General features: G+C 48.8%; 1 protein-coding gene across 1 annotated transcript in view; it reads right to left on the bottom strand.

Moving 5' to 3' along the window:
• The window catches only part of LOC310800320 (PDZ domain-containing RING finger protein 4), a gene marked incomplete at both ends in the record, with an annotated part of 74,323 nt that extends 66,210 nt beyond the window's left edge, over positions 1–8,113 (bottom strand). Inside the window, one exon of the mRNA XM_083662910.1 lies at positions 8,045–8,113. Coding sequence (XP_083519036.1) covers positions 8,045–8,113 — 69 coding nt within the window. The remainder of the gene's footprint in view (positions 1–8,044) is intronic.
• Between the last annotated feature and the right edge of the window lie 10,800 nt (positions 8,114–18,913).

The following is an 18,913-nucleotide window of genomic DNA, read 5'->3' as shown; positions in this document are numbered from 1 at the left end:
AGCTGGAGCCTAGTGGTGGCACGACGTCACTGCTCTCTGTTCACTTGCACCTATGGAGGCCTTCCTTGCGAGTCCTTTTGTTTTGATCGCAAACCCAGTTGGAATATAGACGGTTTTCACCAGAACGCCACCCCACAGCACTTCCTTTTTCTCAGCATTCGGCAAACTGCAGAAATATTCACTCGACATCGTTACTTTTGTTTTCTCTGCTCAGCTGTATAGACGGTTTTCACAGAATGGTCAGTCCTGCACTTGAATGTTTGTTTTTCTTTTATGTCCATAGCAAACACTGCAACTGGAAGAGTGAGCGGGGGTTCAATTTAGAATGTTTTTGTTGTCAAGTTAAAACCGTCTATAGGGTACCGTGAAGAGACGGTGGGAACATTAATGCGGCGACACACTTGCAGTGGCAGACTGCACGGATCTCCCCCTATACCCACATTACTCTACACGCCGCGGAGCTCCACTCGTCAACATCTGCCATCACCGCTAATTAGCGCCAAGAAAGCCACACATCAGTGGGTTTCAGCGGTGCACAGACAGTGTGCGACCACCAGGGGAGCCCACAGACAGTGTGTGACATCACCGGGGGAGCCCACGCACACAATGGGAATTTTCAAAGCTGTGCCTGCTCACAGAAGCGTAACCAACTCAGTTATTGTCTAGCAAAATGCCCTGGTGGCGTAGAGAGAGAATGCAAGAGAGAGAGAACATCAAGCTGTGCAAGAGTCTCGCTGACGGTGGAGTGAGAGCTGCTGGATGATGACGGGTCAATAGAGTCAACCAGGTCTCATTCTTGTACCAAAAAAAAGAAGAAGAAGAAGAAGAGAAAAAAAAGGCAAGCAACCAGACAAAAACAAGGCCTTCCTGTTTCTCCACCATGCAGAGGGCAATCAGTGGAAGGTTAACTGGAGTGGAACCCAGCAGAGAGGAGGATGGGGGAAACGATGGAACAAATCCATGTAATCAAAGAGGAGGACTCGAGATGAGTGGAGAGAAAGAAAGAAAGAAGGAAGGAAAGAAAGAAAGGGAGCGAGTGAGAAAGAGACGGACGACAGGCAGAGAGAAGGAGAGAGTGAGAAAGAGACAGACGACAGGCAGAGAGAAGGAGAGAGTGAGAAAGAGACAGACGACAGGCAGAGAGAAGGAGAGAGTGAGAAAGAGACGGACGACAGGCAGAGAGAAGGAGAGAGTGAGAAGTCAAGTCAGAAAGAAAGAAAGAAAGAAAGAAAGAAAGAAAGAACGAAAGAAAGAACAATGGGGTCTCAGGGAAAGAGCAAGGCTAGAAGAGAATCCGCACAGTATGTGTCCCGCTGGTCAGGCAGGAAAGCTGATACAATAAATAAAAAATGTCAGCCGTGTGAGATAGCTTTGCAGGCCAGCTGAGAAAGGTGAGCTCATTTCCATGCAGAACACCCGCAGCCGTGAGAACAGAGAGAGAGAGAGAGAGAGAGAGAGAGAGAGAGAGAGAGAGAGAGAGAGAGAGAGAGAGAGAGACACACACACAGAGAGAGAGAGAGACAGAGAGAGGGAGAGAGAGAGAGAGAGAGAGAGACAGACAGAGAGAGAGAGAGAGACAGAGAGAGCTGGCTAGTCATAAATCTCCCACAGCACAGTGGGGTCAGGCAGACAGGGATAGTGTCAAAATTGTTTCTGGGTGAGTGAAGGGGAGGGGAGGCAGGCGGCTAACCAACCGCTGTGACTGACTCCTGCTCCTCCAATCAACCTGCTGCAAGGCCAGGTCACCTGGCCACCTCCAGGTCACCACGCTGTCACACCATCAAACCACCTCCAGGTCACCACACTGTCACACCATCAAACCACCTCCAGGTCACCACGCTGTCACACCATCAAGCCACCTCCAGGTCACCACACTGTCACACCATCAAACCACCTCCAGGTCATCACACTGTCACACCATCAAACCACCTCCAGGTCACCACACTGTCACACCATCAAACCACCTCCAGGTCACCACACTGTCACACCATCAAACCACCTCCAGGTCACCACGCTGTCACACCATCAAGCCACCTCCAGGTCACCACACTGTCACACCATCAAACCACCTCCAGGTCACCACACTGTCACACCATCAAACCACCTCCAGGTCATCACACTGTCACACCATCAAACCACCTCCAGGTCACCACGCTGTCACACCATCAAACCACCTCCAGGTCACCACACTGTCACACCATCAAACCACCTCCAGGTCACCACACTGTCACACCATCAAACCACCTCCAGGTCACCACACTGTCACACCATTAAACCACCTCCAGGTCACCACACTGTCACACCATCAAACCACCTCCAGGTCACCACACTGTCACACCATCAAACCACCTCCAGGTCACCACACTGTCACACCATCAAACCACCTCCAGGTCGCCACACTGTCACACCATCAAACCACCTCCAGGTCACCACGCTGTCACACCATCAAACCACCTCCAGGTCATCACACTGTCACACCATCAAACCACCTCCAGGTCATCACACTGTCACACCATCAAGCCACCTCCAGGTCATCACACTGTCACACCATCAAACCACCTCCAGGTCGCCACACTGTCACACCATCAAACCACCTCCAGGTCATCACACTGTCACACCATCAAACCACCTCCAGGTCGCCACACTGTCACACCATCAAACCACCTCCAGGTCATCACACTGTCACACCATCAACCCACCTCCAGGTCATCACACTGTCACACCATCAAACCACCTCCAGGTCATCACGCTGTCACACCATCAAACCACCTCCAGGTCATCACACTGTCACACCATCAAACCACCTCCAGGTCATCACACTGTCACACCATCAAACCACCTCCAGGTCGCCACACTGTCACACCATCAAACCACCTCCAGGTCATCACACTGTCACACCATCAACCCACCTCCAGGTCACCACACTGTCACACCATCAAACCACCTCCAGGTCACCACGCTGTCACACCATCAAACCACCTCCAGCTCCAGGTCACCACACTGTCACACCATCAAACCACCTCCAGGTCACCACGCTGTCACACCATCAAACCACCTCCAGCTCCAGGTCACCACACTGTCACACCATCAAACCACCTCCAGCTCCAGGTCACCACGCTGTCACACCATCAAACCACCTCCAGCTCCAGGTCACCACGCTGTCACACCATCAAACCACCTCCACCTCCAGGTCACCACGCTGTCACACCATCAAACCACCTCCAGCTCCAGGTCACCACGCTGTCACACCATCAAACCACCTCCAGCTCCAGGTCACCACACTGTCACACCATCAAACCACCTCCAGGTCACCACACTGTCACCCCGTCAAGCCACCTCCACTTCATTTGCATCCACCAACTCTGCATAATCATGATTAACCAGCCTTCTGTAAAGTGTGTGTGTGCGTGTGTGTGCGTGCGTGTGTGTGTGTGTGTGTGTGTATGTGTGTGTGTGTGTGTGTGTGTGTGTGTGTGTGTGTGCGGCCGGGTGTGTAGTGAGTGCAGAGTATTGAATGTGTATGTGTGTGTGTGAATCAAGTGGCAAACTTCTGTAGTTCCTTGAATGGCCACTTGAGGTTGGCTGCAGAAGGGAGTCATTCCCCATTCACTCCCATGATAAAATGCCCGACTTTACAGCAGAAATAAACATTTTTACAGCAGCCTGGATCGAAAAACGGTTTTGGTCTCTATAGCTATAGTTCATGGGGGGGGGGGGGGGGGGGGAATTTTATATAAACACTTTCCTAATGAGTATATGGTCTCAACTCAAGCACTAGTTTCAAGTCTTCTTAAAAGCAGTATGGTGTTCATTTAGTAAATTATGGTCCCATTTTGAGTATAAAATAGTCGATGAAGCGGACTATGTTTCGGGGGGTGATTGACAGCTCGCCTGTCTAGTGATGGCGCAGCTCGCTGATCACGGACCAACAGCAGGCGGTGCTGCAGCACCAAGAAGTGAAGTGAGTAAACAAATATGGCCACTTTTGTCTCCAAGAAAACCAAGATGGCGACATCACAATGCGAAACTCAAGGCTTCAAATCAGGAGTCCAGAAACCGATGGGTGACTTCACGGTGGCTCCAGTACAGTACGTCCATATTTGATAAAATAATGTATTTATTTATTGTATGTATTTATTATTTGGGCCGATGCACTTTACCTTGGTGTTTCACTGTACGTCTCAGGGAGATGCTCTATATCTCGTTGTTGGAGCAATTTAACAATGACAATAAATATACTTGAACTTGATATTTACCAGCCGCAGCAGCAGCGTTAGTATTCTCTTCACATTGTGAGTGAGTCTGTGTGTGTCATAATGTCAGAATGTGTTCCTGGAGAGGCACATTGTAGTGGGAACTACATGTACTGTACCACAGAAGCTGTGTGGAGTATTCTGCCAGGTGTTCATGTCTGCCTGTCTGTGGAGTGTGGACAGATGTTGTTAGCGCGATGGCGTCAAAACCGTACACGATGCAGTCGGGGAAACTTTACAGGTGTGGCCCACATTCGTTTTAGGTCCCTGGCGACGCGTCACGGCTGGTGTGTCTCTAGTTTTCCAAAGTCTACGGTGCGTGAATATAAGACAGAGAAGAAGAAAGTGAGAATAAGATGAGAACCAAATGGAAAACAAAAACAGCGAGGGGTGCATGATGGGGAGAGCGAGGAAGCGCAGAGGAAGCGACAGAGCGATGAGAAGATAGATGTGTGAGAGAGGAGGATTAGGTTTAGGCGGCGGGTGGTGTGAGCGCTGAGCACAGCGTCCCTCTGTCACAACACACTTCTTCTCCCCTGACCGCAAAGACACACTGACACACTTCCTCCTGGCTGCGAGGAGAGCTCAGCGCCGCCACCCGGAGGACACCCCTCTTCTCCCCTCTCGTCTGTCTTCTCTCGTCTTCTTTTATTACCTGTTGTGTTGCTGTGTGTTTTCCTGCATTTGCTGCGGAGCTGCTGTGGAGGCTGTCTCGCTTTGTGTTGCTGCCTCTCTGAGGACGCGAGCGAGCGAACGAGCGCGTTTGCAGTCGTGTGCCGGCGGCGAGAGGAGGCGGTGGTTTTATTTATGTCGAGTTTTCTTTTGGTTTTGAAGTGAAGTGAAGAATCAGACAAAAGATCCACACACTGTACTAATAGCTCCCGGCCATTTTAAATGACTAGCAGCAGACGAGATCTTTGATGTGATCAAATCACCATCACAGAGCAGAAGAAGAAGCGATATAGAGACGCAAACCCATTCGTCCCTCAGGTGATGATCTGCATGATTGAGGGTCAATCTACTCAGGCTGGACCAATCAGAGAGGAGCTGGACGACGCTGTCTGATACTCCCACGTGCACAGAGTCACACAGCACACACAGAGCATGCCTTCATGAAAAGGCTTTGGAAGTGAAATATTTTCCTACAGAACATAGAGAAATGCTTCTCTGCTTAATTTCTCTTTTACCCTTCTCCCCTATAGGCCTTCCTCTAAACAACTGACTTTTTAATGGCTTTACTCTCTATTCCCATCCCAGTCTTTATCCTCCATGCTCCATATCCTTCTCTCCTTCCCTCCCTCAGTGGTGATCACAAAGGAGGTGCTGATGCTGCAGTTCTTGCCTAGACTGGCTCAGTACATGAGACAGTCTGTGGGTCTAGACTGGCTCAGTACATCAGACAGTCTGTGGGTCTAGACTGGCTCAGTACATCAGACAGTCTGTGGGTCTAGACTGGCTCAGTACATCAGACAGTCTGTGGGTCTAGACTGGCTCAGTACATCAGACAGTCTGTGGGTCTAGACTGGCTCAGTGCATCAGACAGTCTGTGGGTCTAGACTGGCTCAGTACATCAGACAGTCTGTGGGTCTAGACTGGCTCAGTACATCAGACAGTCTGTGGGTCTAGACTGACTCAGTACATCAGACAGTCTGTGGACCTAGACTGGCTCAGTCAGTACATCAGTCTGTGGGTCTAGACTGGCTCAGTACATCAGACAGTCTGTGGGTCTAGACTGGCTCAGTCAGTACATCAGACAGTCTGTGGGTCTAGACTGGCTCAGTCAGTACATCAGACAGTCTGTGGGTCTAGACTGGCTCAGTACATCAGACAGTCTGTGGGCCTAGACTGGCTCAGTCAGTACATCAGACAGTCTGTGGGTCTAGACTGGCTCAGTCAGTACATCAGACAGTCTGTGGGCCTAGACTGGCTCAGTCAGTACATCAGACAGTCTGTGGGTCTAGACTGGCTCAAGAAAAATAATAGAGGTCCGCACACTGTATAATGCTCCCGAAGTGGATTTATTAAAAGCACAACGTTTCGGACGTCACGTCCTTCATCAAGGTGACAGTCTGTGGGTCTAGACTGGCTCAGTACATCAGACAGTCTGTGGGTCTAGACTGGCTCAGTACATCAGACAGTCTGTGTGTCTACAGACAGGGACACAGTGAGTGGTCTGACCCACTTGGCGCACGCTGATCCCCTCTGCTAAACCTTGAGAGGAGTCGACACTACGTCTCAGCAAACCCAGAGCGGAGAGGAGGCAACAAAAGCCAAGATCAGCACCAGGACAGCACTATTTTTATGCTCCTTCTGAGCCGGAGAGCGGCCGCTGCGGTGGCTACTACTTATTCATCCCTGGCCCTGTGAAAATACTCACACCGCAGTTTGCTAATATTAAACCGTTGCGTTAGCGAACGCGCCCTCCTTCACTGCTGATCCAGAAGCTCGCAGCTCTCACTTCCACAACCAACAACTGGAGTTTGTCTCCAGTTGCACGCCAGCGTCAAAAGCCACAGGCAGCGGTTAACCTCCCCCCCTCTGCCTTTTCCCCCGTCTCTCCACAAGGGTAAAGAGAGACATTTCACGTCTAATTAATGCACAGGATGGTTGTATAAAAGGCCTAATGAGGCTGTGATCACAGTGGCGTGAAGGCAGGCGCTAGTGGAGGGGGGATGAGGAGCTACTCTGGAGTCATGGAGCTCGAGAGCTACTCGGCTCCAGGAGACACGGAGCTCCACAGTCATTAGCCTGTCAGAGAGGAGAGCTGAGGATGGGGGGACAAGAGGGATGCTGGAGGTGGGTAGGTTGGGATGCTTGGCTTTGGGGGCAGTTCTCCCTCCCCTTCCCCTTCTGTCTAGAGAACACATACCCCTCAGCTACGTTATCAGTTACACGACTAAATCCTCGACAATGTTTTATAATACTGTATATATATATACATAAGCAAATGATACGGTAGAAATGCTGCATAATGAAGCCTGTAACGACGCAGGTTATGAACATGCAAAATTCACCTGAGGTTGCATTAGAGCTGTAAGCGTGTGTGAGACTAGCATGCAAACAGAACACTCAATTACTGAAAGAGTTGCATAACTATAGTGTCGAGGTATTTTTTATTGCATCAAAAGCAAGTTTTCTAAGAAGTGGGGGGGGGGGGAACACAGCTGGCATTAGATTGAACTTTTCTCGCAGCAACACAAAAAAAAAAGTCGAATGAAAACTTTCGCTCCAACGCCCCTTCACTCCAAACATTCTGAACATCTGGATCATCCCGGGTGATGGGGGAAGACGACAAACCGAGCCATTACCCACACACTGTGTGAAACTGTGTGAAACGCTCTTCTGGTATTTAAGCGTGTGCGTCTGAAGCAGCAGCACAGTCTGACAAACTTGCTCCCCTCAGCACAGCAGCACAGCTCCTGTGGCTGCTGAGATGAATGAATGAACGAACGGGCTTCTTCTCTCTGAGAGCGAACTGCTCATTACGCCAAACACACATCTGCTGCTGGCGAGGAGGAGGCAGCCTCGCTCTCCATTACGCCCGCCTCCATTTCATTTCGCCTATCAATCTCTCATTCACACCTTTTCATCTTCTCTCTCGAAAACACTCCGCGCCGATAGCTACCGCTAACGCTTTAGAGCCTTCCAACCCAAAACAACGCTCAGCCTGGACCTGCACAGCGCGCATAATGAAACGCACACACACACTCCCACAAACACATGCACACACGCACACGCACACCCACACGCACACACACTCAATGATTGCATGCCAGAGTGGCTCCGCTCACCTGTGCAATCTCATACAGCAGCTTGTAGTGTTCCTCTCGCCTCTGTAAAGTGCACAGATTGCAGCCCATTATAGTCGTCGTGGAAACGCCAGGCGTCCGATTCTCCTCCCCGGGTACCAGACGGACACAGCGGGGTTCACCCTCCACGCCGGAGCCCACTGCCGCTTCTCATCAGTCACTCCTTATAGCAAAGCGTCTGTTCCCCGGGCGTCCCGTTCACACACACACAACGCACGCACACATAGTCTCGTAAAAAACAAAACGCATATGCACTCTCACACACACACACACGCACGCACGCGCACACTCACACCCCAGCTTGGAATAGGCTTGTAGCCGTTTCAGCATCGGATGCTGTTTGTCGTCTCTCCAGCTCTTCCTCTCCTCTCCTCTCCTCTCTCTCCCTCTCTCTCTCTCTCAGACCCATTCACTCATACATACACACACTCGCACGCCGGAGTTGTGGTTCACTGAGACACTCCCCCCTTTTCTCTCTCTCTCTCAGCCACGGGGCGCACATGACTACGCGGACGGACGCCAGCTCATGAATAATTCGTGGAGAGAGACAGTTGTGGATTATGCAATGAGGGAGGCGGGGAGCAAGGGGAGGGGTTACCGGTGAGGAGGGGAGGAGTCAGGAGGAGTGTGTGCAGGACGAGGTAGGGCTGCTTCATCAAAGACTGAGGCACAGTTATACAATAAGCTCCTTTGTGTGAGCAGCACCTCTCCGATGCTTTCTGCAGAGACTACGAGCAGGGGAGCTTTTCTCCGCTGATGGGTAGGTACATGTACACCACCTGCATCTGAGGCAATTCCTGCGTGGAGGATCTGTTGCCACTAGGGATGTTCATTTTGAAAATTTTCCATAATCGAAAATCGGGAAAATTAACCATCAATTATCGATTATCGATCATATTAATAATAATATATATATTTTTATTTTATTTTTTTATTTTATTTATTTTTTTACAAAATGAATGCCTATGGCAGAAAAAACGTGAAAAAACGTGTTCTCCTCAATGAAGTCTTTATTTCAATGTGTCTCCTCTCCAACACTCTGCTGTCCCCGGCGCATGCCGGTGTGAATTCCCCATGTTTAAAACAGTTTTGTTGGCACAAAGGCCCGTGCCCAGCCAGAAAACTAGAGACTATATGAAGCTCCACCTCACGTTAGTCGGCTGTGCAATGGAGTGGGGCGAGGAGGAACGAATTCCACCCAAACCTAGTCCGCAAAAAATAAAAAAAAATAAAAATAATAATTAAATAATAACAATAATCGATAAAAAATTCCACATGATCGATTGATTCCATTCCTTAACGATCAATTATCGATTTTCGATAATTGATGAACATCCCTAGTTGCCACATAGTATTTATTTACAATGCACATTTGAATAAAAGCTTCTCATGGAGATGTTCCATAGGTAGAAGGCATTTCAGCACATAGTGAAAAGAGGATAGTTTCCTGGTTCCTGCATGAAGAGTCAACATTATTGTGACGTTCAGTAGATCTCATCAAAGCCTGGTCAAAACGAGTGCATATTGTGTGATGTTGAGTGGGACTCTCAGCATCGTTGTGTAACAGCGCTGAATGTTGGGTGTTAAAAATGAAGTTTAATGAATACAGAGTGCTATATAGGGATGAGAAATGTCACAATACACGGAGAAATGTCACAAGAGAGTGACAAATAATAAAGAATTTATAACTCAGTCTGCATTAGAGAGGTGTCACCGATAATGGGCTCATCACAAACAAAATTGGCAATCAGCACTAGAGACTTTCGGAGACAATACATCAACCGCTGCCTTCTCTCAAACCGCGACAATTACAAGACAATAGAGCGCCCGGCTATTGTATCAGCCCCTGGAAGCCCCGTTACACTAGCAGGAAGCTACGCTAACGAGCAATAATTATTAACTAATTGGCCTCCCAGCCAGCAGCAGAACACACACAGCTAAGAGTAGATGAGCAGCTCATCAGCTGGCGACTGGGCATCCCGCCCCGCCCCCGGGGACGACCTAATCCCATTCTGTGAGCTTTCATTTGACTCCAGAGCCTGGAGGCAAGCAACCTACATCACACAGCACCATTATGGTCCATACTATCCACCTCGTCTCCACCATCATGCACCACCCAACCCTCCTCCACCATCCCCCAGCCTCAGCACCACCCAACCCTCCTCCACCGTCCCCCAGCCTCAGCACCACCACCATGCACCACCCCAACCCTCCTCCACCGTCCCCCAGCCTCAGCACCACCCAACCCTCCTCCACCGTCCCCCAGCCTCAGCACCACCCAACCCTCCTCCACCGTCCCCCAGCACCAGCACCACCATGCACCACCCAACCCTCCTCCTCCACCGTCCCCCAGCCTCAGCACCATCATGCACCACCCAACCCTCCTCCACCGTCCCCCAGCCTCAGCACCACCCAACCCTCCTCCACCGTCCCCCAGCCTCAGCACCACCCAACCCTCCTCCACCGTCCCCCAGCCTCAGCACCACCCAACCCTCCTCCACCGTCCCCCAGCCTCAGCACCATCATGCACCACCCAACCCTCCTCCACCGTCCCCCAGCCTCAGGACCACCCAACCCTCCTCCACCGTCCCCCCAGCCTCAGCACCATCATGCACCACCCAACCCTCCTCCACCGTCCCCCCAGCCTCAGCACCACCATGCACCAACCAACCCTCCTCCACCATCCCCCAGCCTCAGCACCACCATGCACCACCCAACCCTCCTCCTCCACCGTCCCCCAGCCTCAGCACCATCATGCACCACCCAACCCTCCTCCACCGTCCCCCCAGCCTCAGCACCACCACCATGCACCACCCAACCCTCCTCCACCGTCCCCCAGCCTCAGCACCACCACCATGCACCACCCCAACCCTCCTCCACCGTCCCCCAGCACCACCATGCACCACCCAACCCTCCTCCACCGTCCCCCCAGCCTCAGCACCACCATGCACCACCCAACCCTCCTCCACCGTCTCCCAGCCTCAGCACCACCATACACCACCCAACCCTCCTCCACCGTCCCCCAGCCTCAGCACCATCATCCTGAAGAGTCCACGAGGAGCGAGTTTCTGCAGTTGCCTGGCAATATCAAATCCACACAGAGCTGTTCACTAAAAGTGTCAATTTGACATCAAAGGGTTTGTTGTTGGGAGAGCGGGGAAGCGGGGATATAATATTGCATTTGGTGAACAGGGCTGCTATGTTTGCCTGATGATGGAAATGTGAGTCAGTAGTAGTCTACTGTGTGGAGTGAAAGCTATTAAAGTGTTGTGTGAGCATGGAGGGCTGCCAGTTGTTCATGGAGAGCGCAGTTGGAAAACCTGGAAGCGTTAAGGGGTCAACAGAAATGCATTTTCTCTGTCGAAAAGACAAAATATCAGACTGAGAATTAGGGATGTTCATTTTGAAAAATGTCCAAAATCGAAAATCGGGGAAAATTAACGATCAATTATCGATTATCGATCATATTAACACGTTCACTGCCAATGACGTGTTTTTACGTCAAACTAAATCCAACGGTTGACTGCCAATGACGTGTTTTTACGTCAAAAAAATGATTTTTTTTTTTTTGACCGTGGGATGTGCATCTAACCCTTTTACATCTCTTATATAATTATTGGAGCCACCGAACATGTACAACCCATTCCACCGACCCACTAAGTGGCGACAGTGCTCTCCCAGACTAGAGGAAGGCAAGCAAAAAGCATGTGTGAGGAAGCCATTCTCATGAAAATGGATGGCGAAAACGCTTTCGTTTTCGCGCTGATTGCTGGCGGTGCGGGATTGCAAATTTGCATAATAGATTACGGGTGGAACACACTTTGAAACACGCAGCATAAATAAGACCAGAATCGCAAAAGCTTCATCAAAGCTCTCAACACAAACCACAAGAAACGAGCGAGCCGATCCAGACTTGCACAGCGGCCGCCAGCAGACAGGCAGCAGCAGCAGAAGCAGTGAGCCTGGTGACGCGAGGTTACAGCAGCAACAGAAACGAGCTTGTGACATGCCCGCTGCAGCCAAGAAGAACACACACGGAGGGAGGAGTTTGAATGAGAGGGGTGTTTCCTGCTGTTATGGAGGAAATTACTGTTCAAAACTATTGTTTAGATGTCTGACGTCTTACTGATGCCAAAAATGAATGGTTAAAGTGACTGTTCTATCGAATTTCACAAAAAGCCGTTTATCTCAAAATAATTTTTCAGACGCTGAAACCATGCTGTATTCAACTGCTAATGCTTACATAACTACTAACTCTACAAACTAACTCTTTTAGACAGAGAAAGCACACATTCTATTAGTTCTTTTGAGATATTGTGTGTTCACAAAATCTTAGCAGAAAAGAATCCTCGGGTCTTGAAAGATGAGCCAGAATCCTCAAAAAAACCCTCTGGCAGAACCTACCTACAGTAAAAAAAAAACGGCTGGCAGTGAATGTGTTAATATTTTTTTTTTTTACAAAATTAATGCCTATGGCAGAAAATACGAAAGACAACGTGTTCTCCTCAATGAACTCTTTATTTCAATGTGTCTCCTCTCCAACACATGCCGGTGTGAATTCCCCATGTTTAAAACAGTTTTGTTGGCACAAAGGCCCGTGCCCAGCCAGAAAACTAGAGACTATATGAAGCTCCACCTCACGTTAGTCGGCTGTGCAATGGAGTGGGGCGAGGAGGAACGAATTCCACCCAAACCTAGTCCGAAAAAAAGATTTTTTTTTTTATAATAACAATAATCGATAACAATTCCACATGATCGATTCCATTCCTTAACGATCAATTATCGATTTTCGATAACTGATGAACATCCCTACTGAGAATATGTGCTGCCTGACGGTAACCGTCGCTGTATCTGATTCTTGCTTCTATAGTGTGTGTGTGTGTGTGTGTGTGTAAACAACCTTCTTGCTCACTGACCACATCTGGGTGAGCATCGGTCTGAGACGTACGCTGCACTCACTGACCCCTAAAGGTTAAGACGGCCATCGTTCAGCCTAATGGTCTTCCTCATCGTCCGTGAAGCGAGACTGATACAGTAGCCCCCTCTGCCTGCGGTCAAGCAGCACCTCTCCAATGGGACATGCCAGGTGAAGGATGCTCTTTGAAGAGTGCATTAGGACGGATAAAAGCTCTCCAGAGATGCTTTATGGACGCGGCTTTTACATTGTGACCCGGGGAATTTACCTGAGACTGCATTTCAAACGTGACCTGGGGGCCAGATTGGCACATTACTCTAACATTTAGTAAAAACCATTTAGGTGACGCCGTACTGTACTGTATGTATAACGTATTGCTTTGCCCTTGGGTAGATTGTCTCTATATGTTTCTGTGCAAAACGATGACCAATGTTAACAATAAACCATAAACTAATTCAATTACATTAATGAAAGCAGCTATACTGTATACGCACAGTGAGTTTATCATATTGACGGACACTGTGATTCTGTCTACTGTTGAGTTCTCCACCGCTCGGGGTCCTTTTGGCTTCCACTGTCCGGCAGTCGTTCATCTTCTGGGCTGCCCTCTGACTGCCCGAGTAGAAAAGAGCCCCCCTCGATGGCGTTCGCACTCTCAGTGAATGGGGCCTCGCGTCGAGGGGCATGGAAAAAGCGATTCCTTCTCGCCGTGGTGTACTGTATGTATTTTGAGATTTCTTCAATTGCATTTCTGACAAATTGATAGAGCTCACCTTACACCTGGAGGACATATAACCTTCACCCAAGTGTGTAATGTAGGTATGGGCCCGATGTGTAAGCCATAATACTCTCAAGCATGCCAGCCTAATACACACACAGGCACAAAGAGTCAGTCTCAGTCTCAGTCTCAGTCTCTCTCTCTCTCAAAATGAGCCAGAACTACACAACTGATCCCAGCACTGCCAGTGTGGAATCTGAAATCACAGGCCACAAACTGCATTTCTATTGATTTCATGTCCTGGGATAAATACCATCGACCGTCACTCACCAGCGCACAAAAGTTGGATCAATTCAATATTTCCATCACATCTGATTCAAGAGGCTGACATGTGCTGATTTTGAACGACTTGTGTAACAACACAGCTACCATGAAGTGTGTTTTTCTCTGTCCACTCAGCATCATCGCAACTTTTCAAGGAAACTTTTGCCGTAGCCGATCACAGCTATTTTGACCAGAGCTCCTCACTGGCATCTTAGGAGGGAGAAGATGACCTGCTCCTCATCTAAGAATCCTGGGTTTTTAGACTTTGAGATTTCTGAGATCAAAGCCATGTGATTAGAGATCAAGTGAACACAAAGCTTAGCAGGTGTGGAAACCAGAGACAGCAAAGTGTGGACCATCACAGGCTGCAGGTGCATGTCAGAGATCCTCAGAGTGCTCCGCTGAAGATGGAGAGAGACGTCTGTTTGTTTCCAACACTTGCGTAAGCTTATGGTAACCTTGACAACAAACCGGAGACTGAGCATCTTATAAGAGCAGTTGATAAGGAGCAGTGATCGCACAGTGCGTAGTAGTGTCTCTGGCGTTGCCTGCCAGGAATACCAAGTATCAGCAGTATACGTTTAATACACAAACAGGTTTATCACACAGTCACTGGCATGTCGTCAGGTGGGCGGATATATTCTCTTTGGTGGCAGGCTTTGAAGATTGAAATCCTGTCCACGTGGACGCAGAGCCGCGGGGAGGTGACGTGAGCGTGGCGTGTGATGTGACGCATAGTGCTCAGATCCCATCACAGATCCCATCACCCTACTGCCACCGTACAGCAGCCAGCCGCTCCTCCTGGGGATTGACGTGACCCGATTTGGGAATTAATTAAATTAGGTCCTTTTATGAATGAATCATAACAGCCTGTTCCGCTGATGACAGCTCTGACAGTAGTTGGTCCAACGCGCACGAGCGCACGCACACACACACACACACACACACACACACACACACACTCACACACACACACACACACACACACACACACACACACACGCACGCACGCGCGCAGGTGGGTGCTTCAAAGCCAGTGTGACCAGACCGTGGGAAGCCAACCAAAACATCTCTTTCTCAACGACAGTAAATAATTAAAAAGGCTTAAATCAATGCCAATTCATGTGGGAACATGGCTGTGGATATAAATAGCATCATACGGTAGCAGCCCTGCATGATAATACGTGCAAATGTTGTTTTTCAAGCAATTAACGTAATGGCCATCTACTTCATAACCCAAATAGATGAATCAATTGAAACTCCTATTTCTGCACACAATTACTGAGATTAATTATGGATTACTGAGTCAACTGACCCTCTGATTGGCATAAGACGCTAAGCTCTAATAATAGCGTGGCATTTATGTATCTAGCTCGCAAAGCGCTTTACACTAAACATCCGATGTAGAATAATCTGTCACTTGATTTGAGAAACCTAGACATTATTTCTGATCATAAAATCAAGGGGGATCATAGACCGTACGATAAATATGGACGTAGCTACCGTGACGTCACCCAGTGGTTTTTGGTGTTGAAATCTCGAGAGTGGCATTTTTCACCGTCGCCATCTTGAAGTGATGTAAAGAAGTGATGTCATCCTGTTGGACAAGAGGAGCCACAGCGCCGCCTGCTATTGGTCCGTGAGCCCTGTGGTCCCTCCTCCCCTCTCCCTCCCACTTCCCCCCTCCCCCGACACCTCTCTGTATTCAGGAGAGAGATGTTAACAGGCTCTTTAAAAGGTAGACGTCACAAAAGCCTGACTCTGTCTCACCACCTCTGCCCTAAAGCACTGGGCTGGTCAGTTGGCCCCAGTGGTCAGTCACCGACATCTTCGACACCTCATTGGAGACATGCCACGTTCCAGCCTGCTTCAAGTTCTCAACTGTTATCCCCGTCCCCAAAAAGAGCAGGCCCGTGGCACTAGAAGACTGCAGACCCACCGCCTTCACCTCTGTGCTCCTGAAGACCTTCGAGTACCTTGTTCTGTCCTCCTATCCATCACCGACCCACTCCTTGACCTGCTGCAGTTCACCTAGAGAGCCAGCAGGTCTGTAGATGATGCCATAAACCAGCGATCCCTAAAGTCCGGACTCCGGTCCGCAGCCGGACCCAGACGCCGTCCTATCCGGACCGAGCCCTATAACCTACAAATCATTGTATTGAGAATTGTTACATTTCACCGAGCTTTTCTTTTTTAACCGGCACATGCTTTTCTACCCTTTACGGTACTGGTTTAATCTGCCAGGAAGCTCACAGACCAATGCATGCGCTGTAAATCATCACACGTGATGCTACTCAGCCAATCAAATATCCGATTCGATTCTGCCTGTTCCAGTCGGTTCCAGTGCGAGAGAGTGTCTGACACACTGACGGAGTAGAGGCGCGAGACTCTGAGAAACGTGAGAGATAGAAGTCATTTCACATGACGTGCTCAAAAGAAACGAGTACACCGCAAAAACAAAGATTTTGTTTTAATCCGGAGCAGGCAGACTCTTACATGTTCATTCATTGTTCTCACGGGCAGCTCAAAACCAGGCAGTATGTCTCATGTGAAGTGCGATGCGATCCTAACCTGTCTATGAAAGCGCCACACGAGCAAACACACTCAAATCCAGACTGAGGGCACACTCACACATTCACTGCCCAACGCATGTGACGTTTGCATTGCGAACGATCGATAGATAGACAGACAGACAGACAGACAGACAGACAGGCAGATAGACAGATAGATAGATAGATAGATAGATAGATAGATAGATAGATAAATAGACAGATAGGGAGCTCACTTCTCTCAAGAGAAAAGGTGGAGTTAAGGGAAGAAAAGAAGATTTTCTTTCTCAAATTAAAACACTTTTAAGATGCACATTTTCCCAAAGCTCTCTGTTGTATGTTATTTTTAAATGCAGCCATTATTTTACTTGAAATGAGAAAAGAACATGTATTTATTATTAGTGTAGGCTAGTTATTTATAATTAATCCAGTTAAATATGAAAACTAAATAAACATTGTTGATGTTTATTTTGATTTAACAGTCAGTCGTTGACTACATACAGACATTGTACCATTAGGCTACTGCAATCATTGAAGTAGCCTAAGTTCAATGGCACTGAATCATAACACAAGCTACGTTACAATGTTCCGGACCTTTGCTTGAGGACATTTTCTCTAACTGAACCTCTAGGAATTTTAATTGAGTGCCCCTGCCATAAACCTTCGCCCTCCACTACATTCTCACGCACCTGGACACTGCAGGAACCTAGACACCACGATGCTGTTTGTGGAATTAAGCTCGGGCCTTCGATATGATAATCACGAGAATCTCTCCCAGCTCATTTGTAATCTAATTACTTACAGTACTGTGGGTGGGGCGTCCGGATAGTGTAGCGGTAGATTCCCTGCCTACCAACGCGAGGGGCGCAGGTTCGCATCCTCGTGTTACCTCCGGCTTGGTCGGGCGTCCATACAGGCACGATTGGCTGGTGCCTCCGGGAGTGAAGCCGGATTGATGGTATTTATCCTGGTCGCTGCACTAGCGCCTCTTCTGGTGAGTCAGGGCGCCTGTTCGGTGAGGAAGGGAACTGGTGGGAATAGCGTGATCCTCCCACGTGCTACATCCTGATGGTGAAGCTCCCGCTGTCAGGTGAAAAGAAGTGGCTGGCAACTGTGCATGTCTCGGAGGAAGCATGGTGCTAGTCTCGGCTCTCCCCAGATCGGCAGAGGATGGAGCAGCAGAGGGGAAAAGTAAAATTGGGGAGAAAATGGGGGGGGATCAGAAAAAACATAATAATAATAATAATACTTACAGTACTGTGGGTATTAAAGTGAATCTTGAATCTTGTGACTGGTGAGCTATGTGATCACTGGACAGGCGACCTGTCAATCACGTCACAAAGCATAGTCTGCTTTATCAAATACATGTATTTGACTCTAAATGGGACCATCATTTATAAAATAAACATCATGCTGTATTGAAGAAGACTTGAAACTAGCGGTTGACATCATAAACTCATTAGGCGAGTGTTTACTGAGGCCATAAATCAAGTGAGAAGTAGGGTCAATTTCCCATTGGCTTCCATACAATCAGACTTGTAGCCACTGTATAGTCGCCCTCTGCAGGCCATTCTAAAGAATGAAGGTTTAAGACACTTCCGCATTGGCTTTCACGAACGGAGCTACGAGCTACCCTCTTGATGGGGACATGTACAGAGCTTGGCAGGCCTGGCCTGGTTTGAGCTGTGTGTGTATCAGCTGTAGTTCTGAGCTAGAAACGCTCACGAGATAGACGCTAACCAAGCTGCTAATGAGCCTCTTCAGTGAAACATCACACCAGATCCAAGGAGCTGTCCTCCACGTCTACACAGAGCAGCATGTGACGACACACACACACACACACACACACACACACACACACACACACACACACACACACACACACGTCTGACATGAAGCATGGTTAACCTGGTCCCCCTGCCTGCATCAGGATGAAACAAGGTGCAAAATGCTGAGGAGGTGACATGTGCCGACGCTCCGTTAAGTCAGAGGGACAAACGAGGAAAATGAGTGTGTACACGAGTGAGTGGTGCTGCTAGTAGGCAGTGGTGGATGATGTACCTGAGTGCCACACTTGAGTAAAAGTACAGAATATCCTACCATAAAATTACATTGGCAGAAGTCACCGATTAGAATATTACTTGAGTAAAAGTCTTAAAGTAGCATATCGAACTCAAAGCAGAGGACTTTGATAGATTTTGGACTCCTGCAGGCCAGGAGGATGATAGCTCTGTCCTGGAAAAAAATGGAAATACCATCAATACAAGTTTGGAAGAGGGAGATGGCAGCCTGTATGGCACTAGAACGCCTGACTTATATCAGTAGAGGAAGGGCAGAAGATTTTG

This window comes from Poromitra crassiceps (genome assembly GCF_964638095.1).
Source record: "Poromitra crassiceps genome assembly, chromosome: 30".
Taxonomy (NCBI): domain Eukaryota; kingdom Metazoa; phylum Chordata; class Actinopteri; order Beryciformes; family Melamphaidae; genus Poromitra; species Poromitra crassiceps.
Note: the sequence above shows the minus strand (reverse complement) of the source record. Positions and strands in the feature narration are given on the sequence as shown.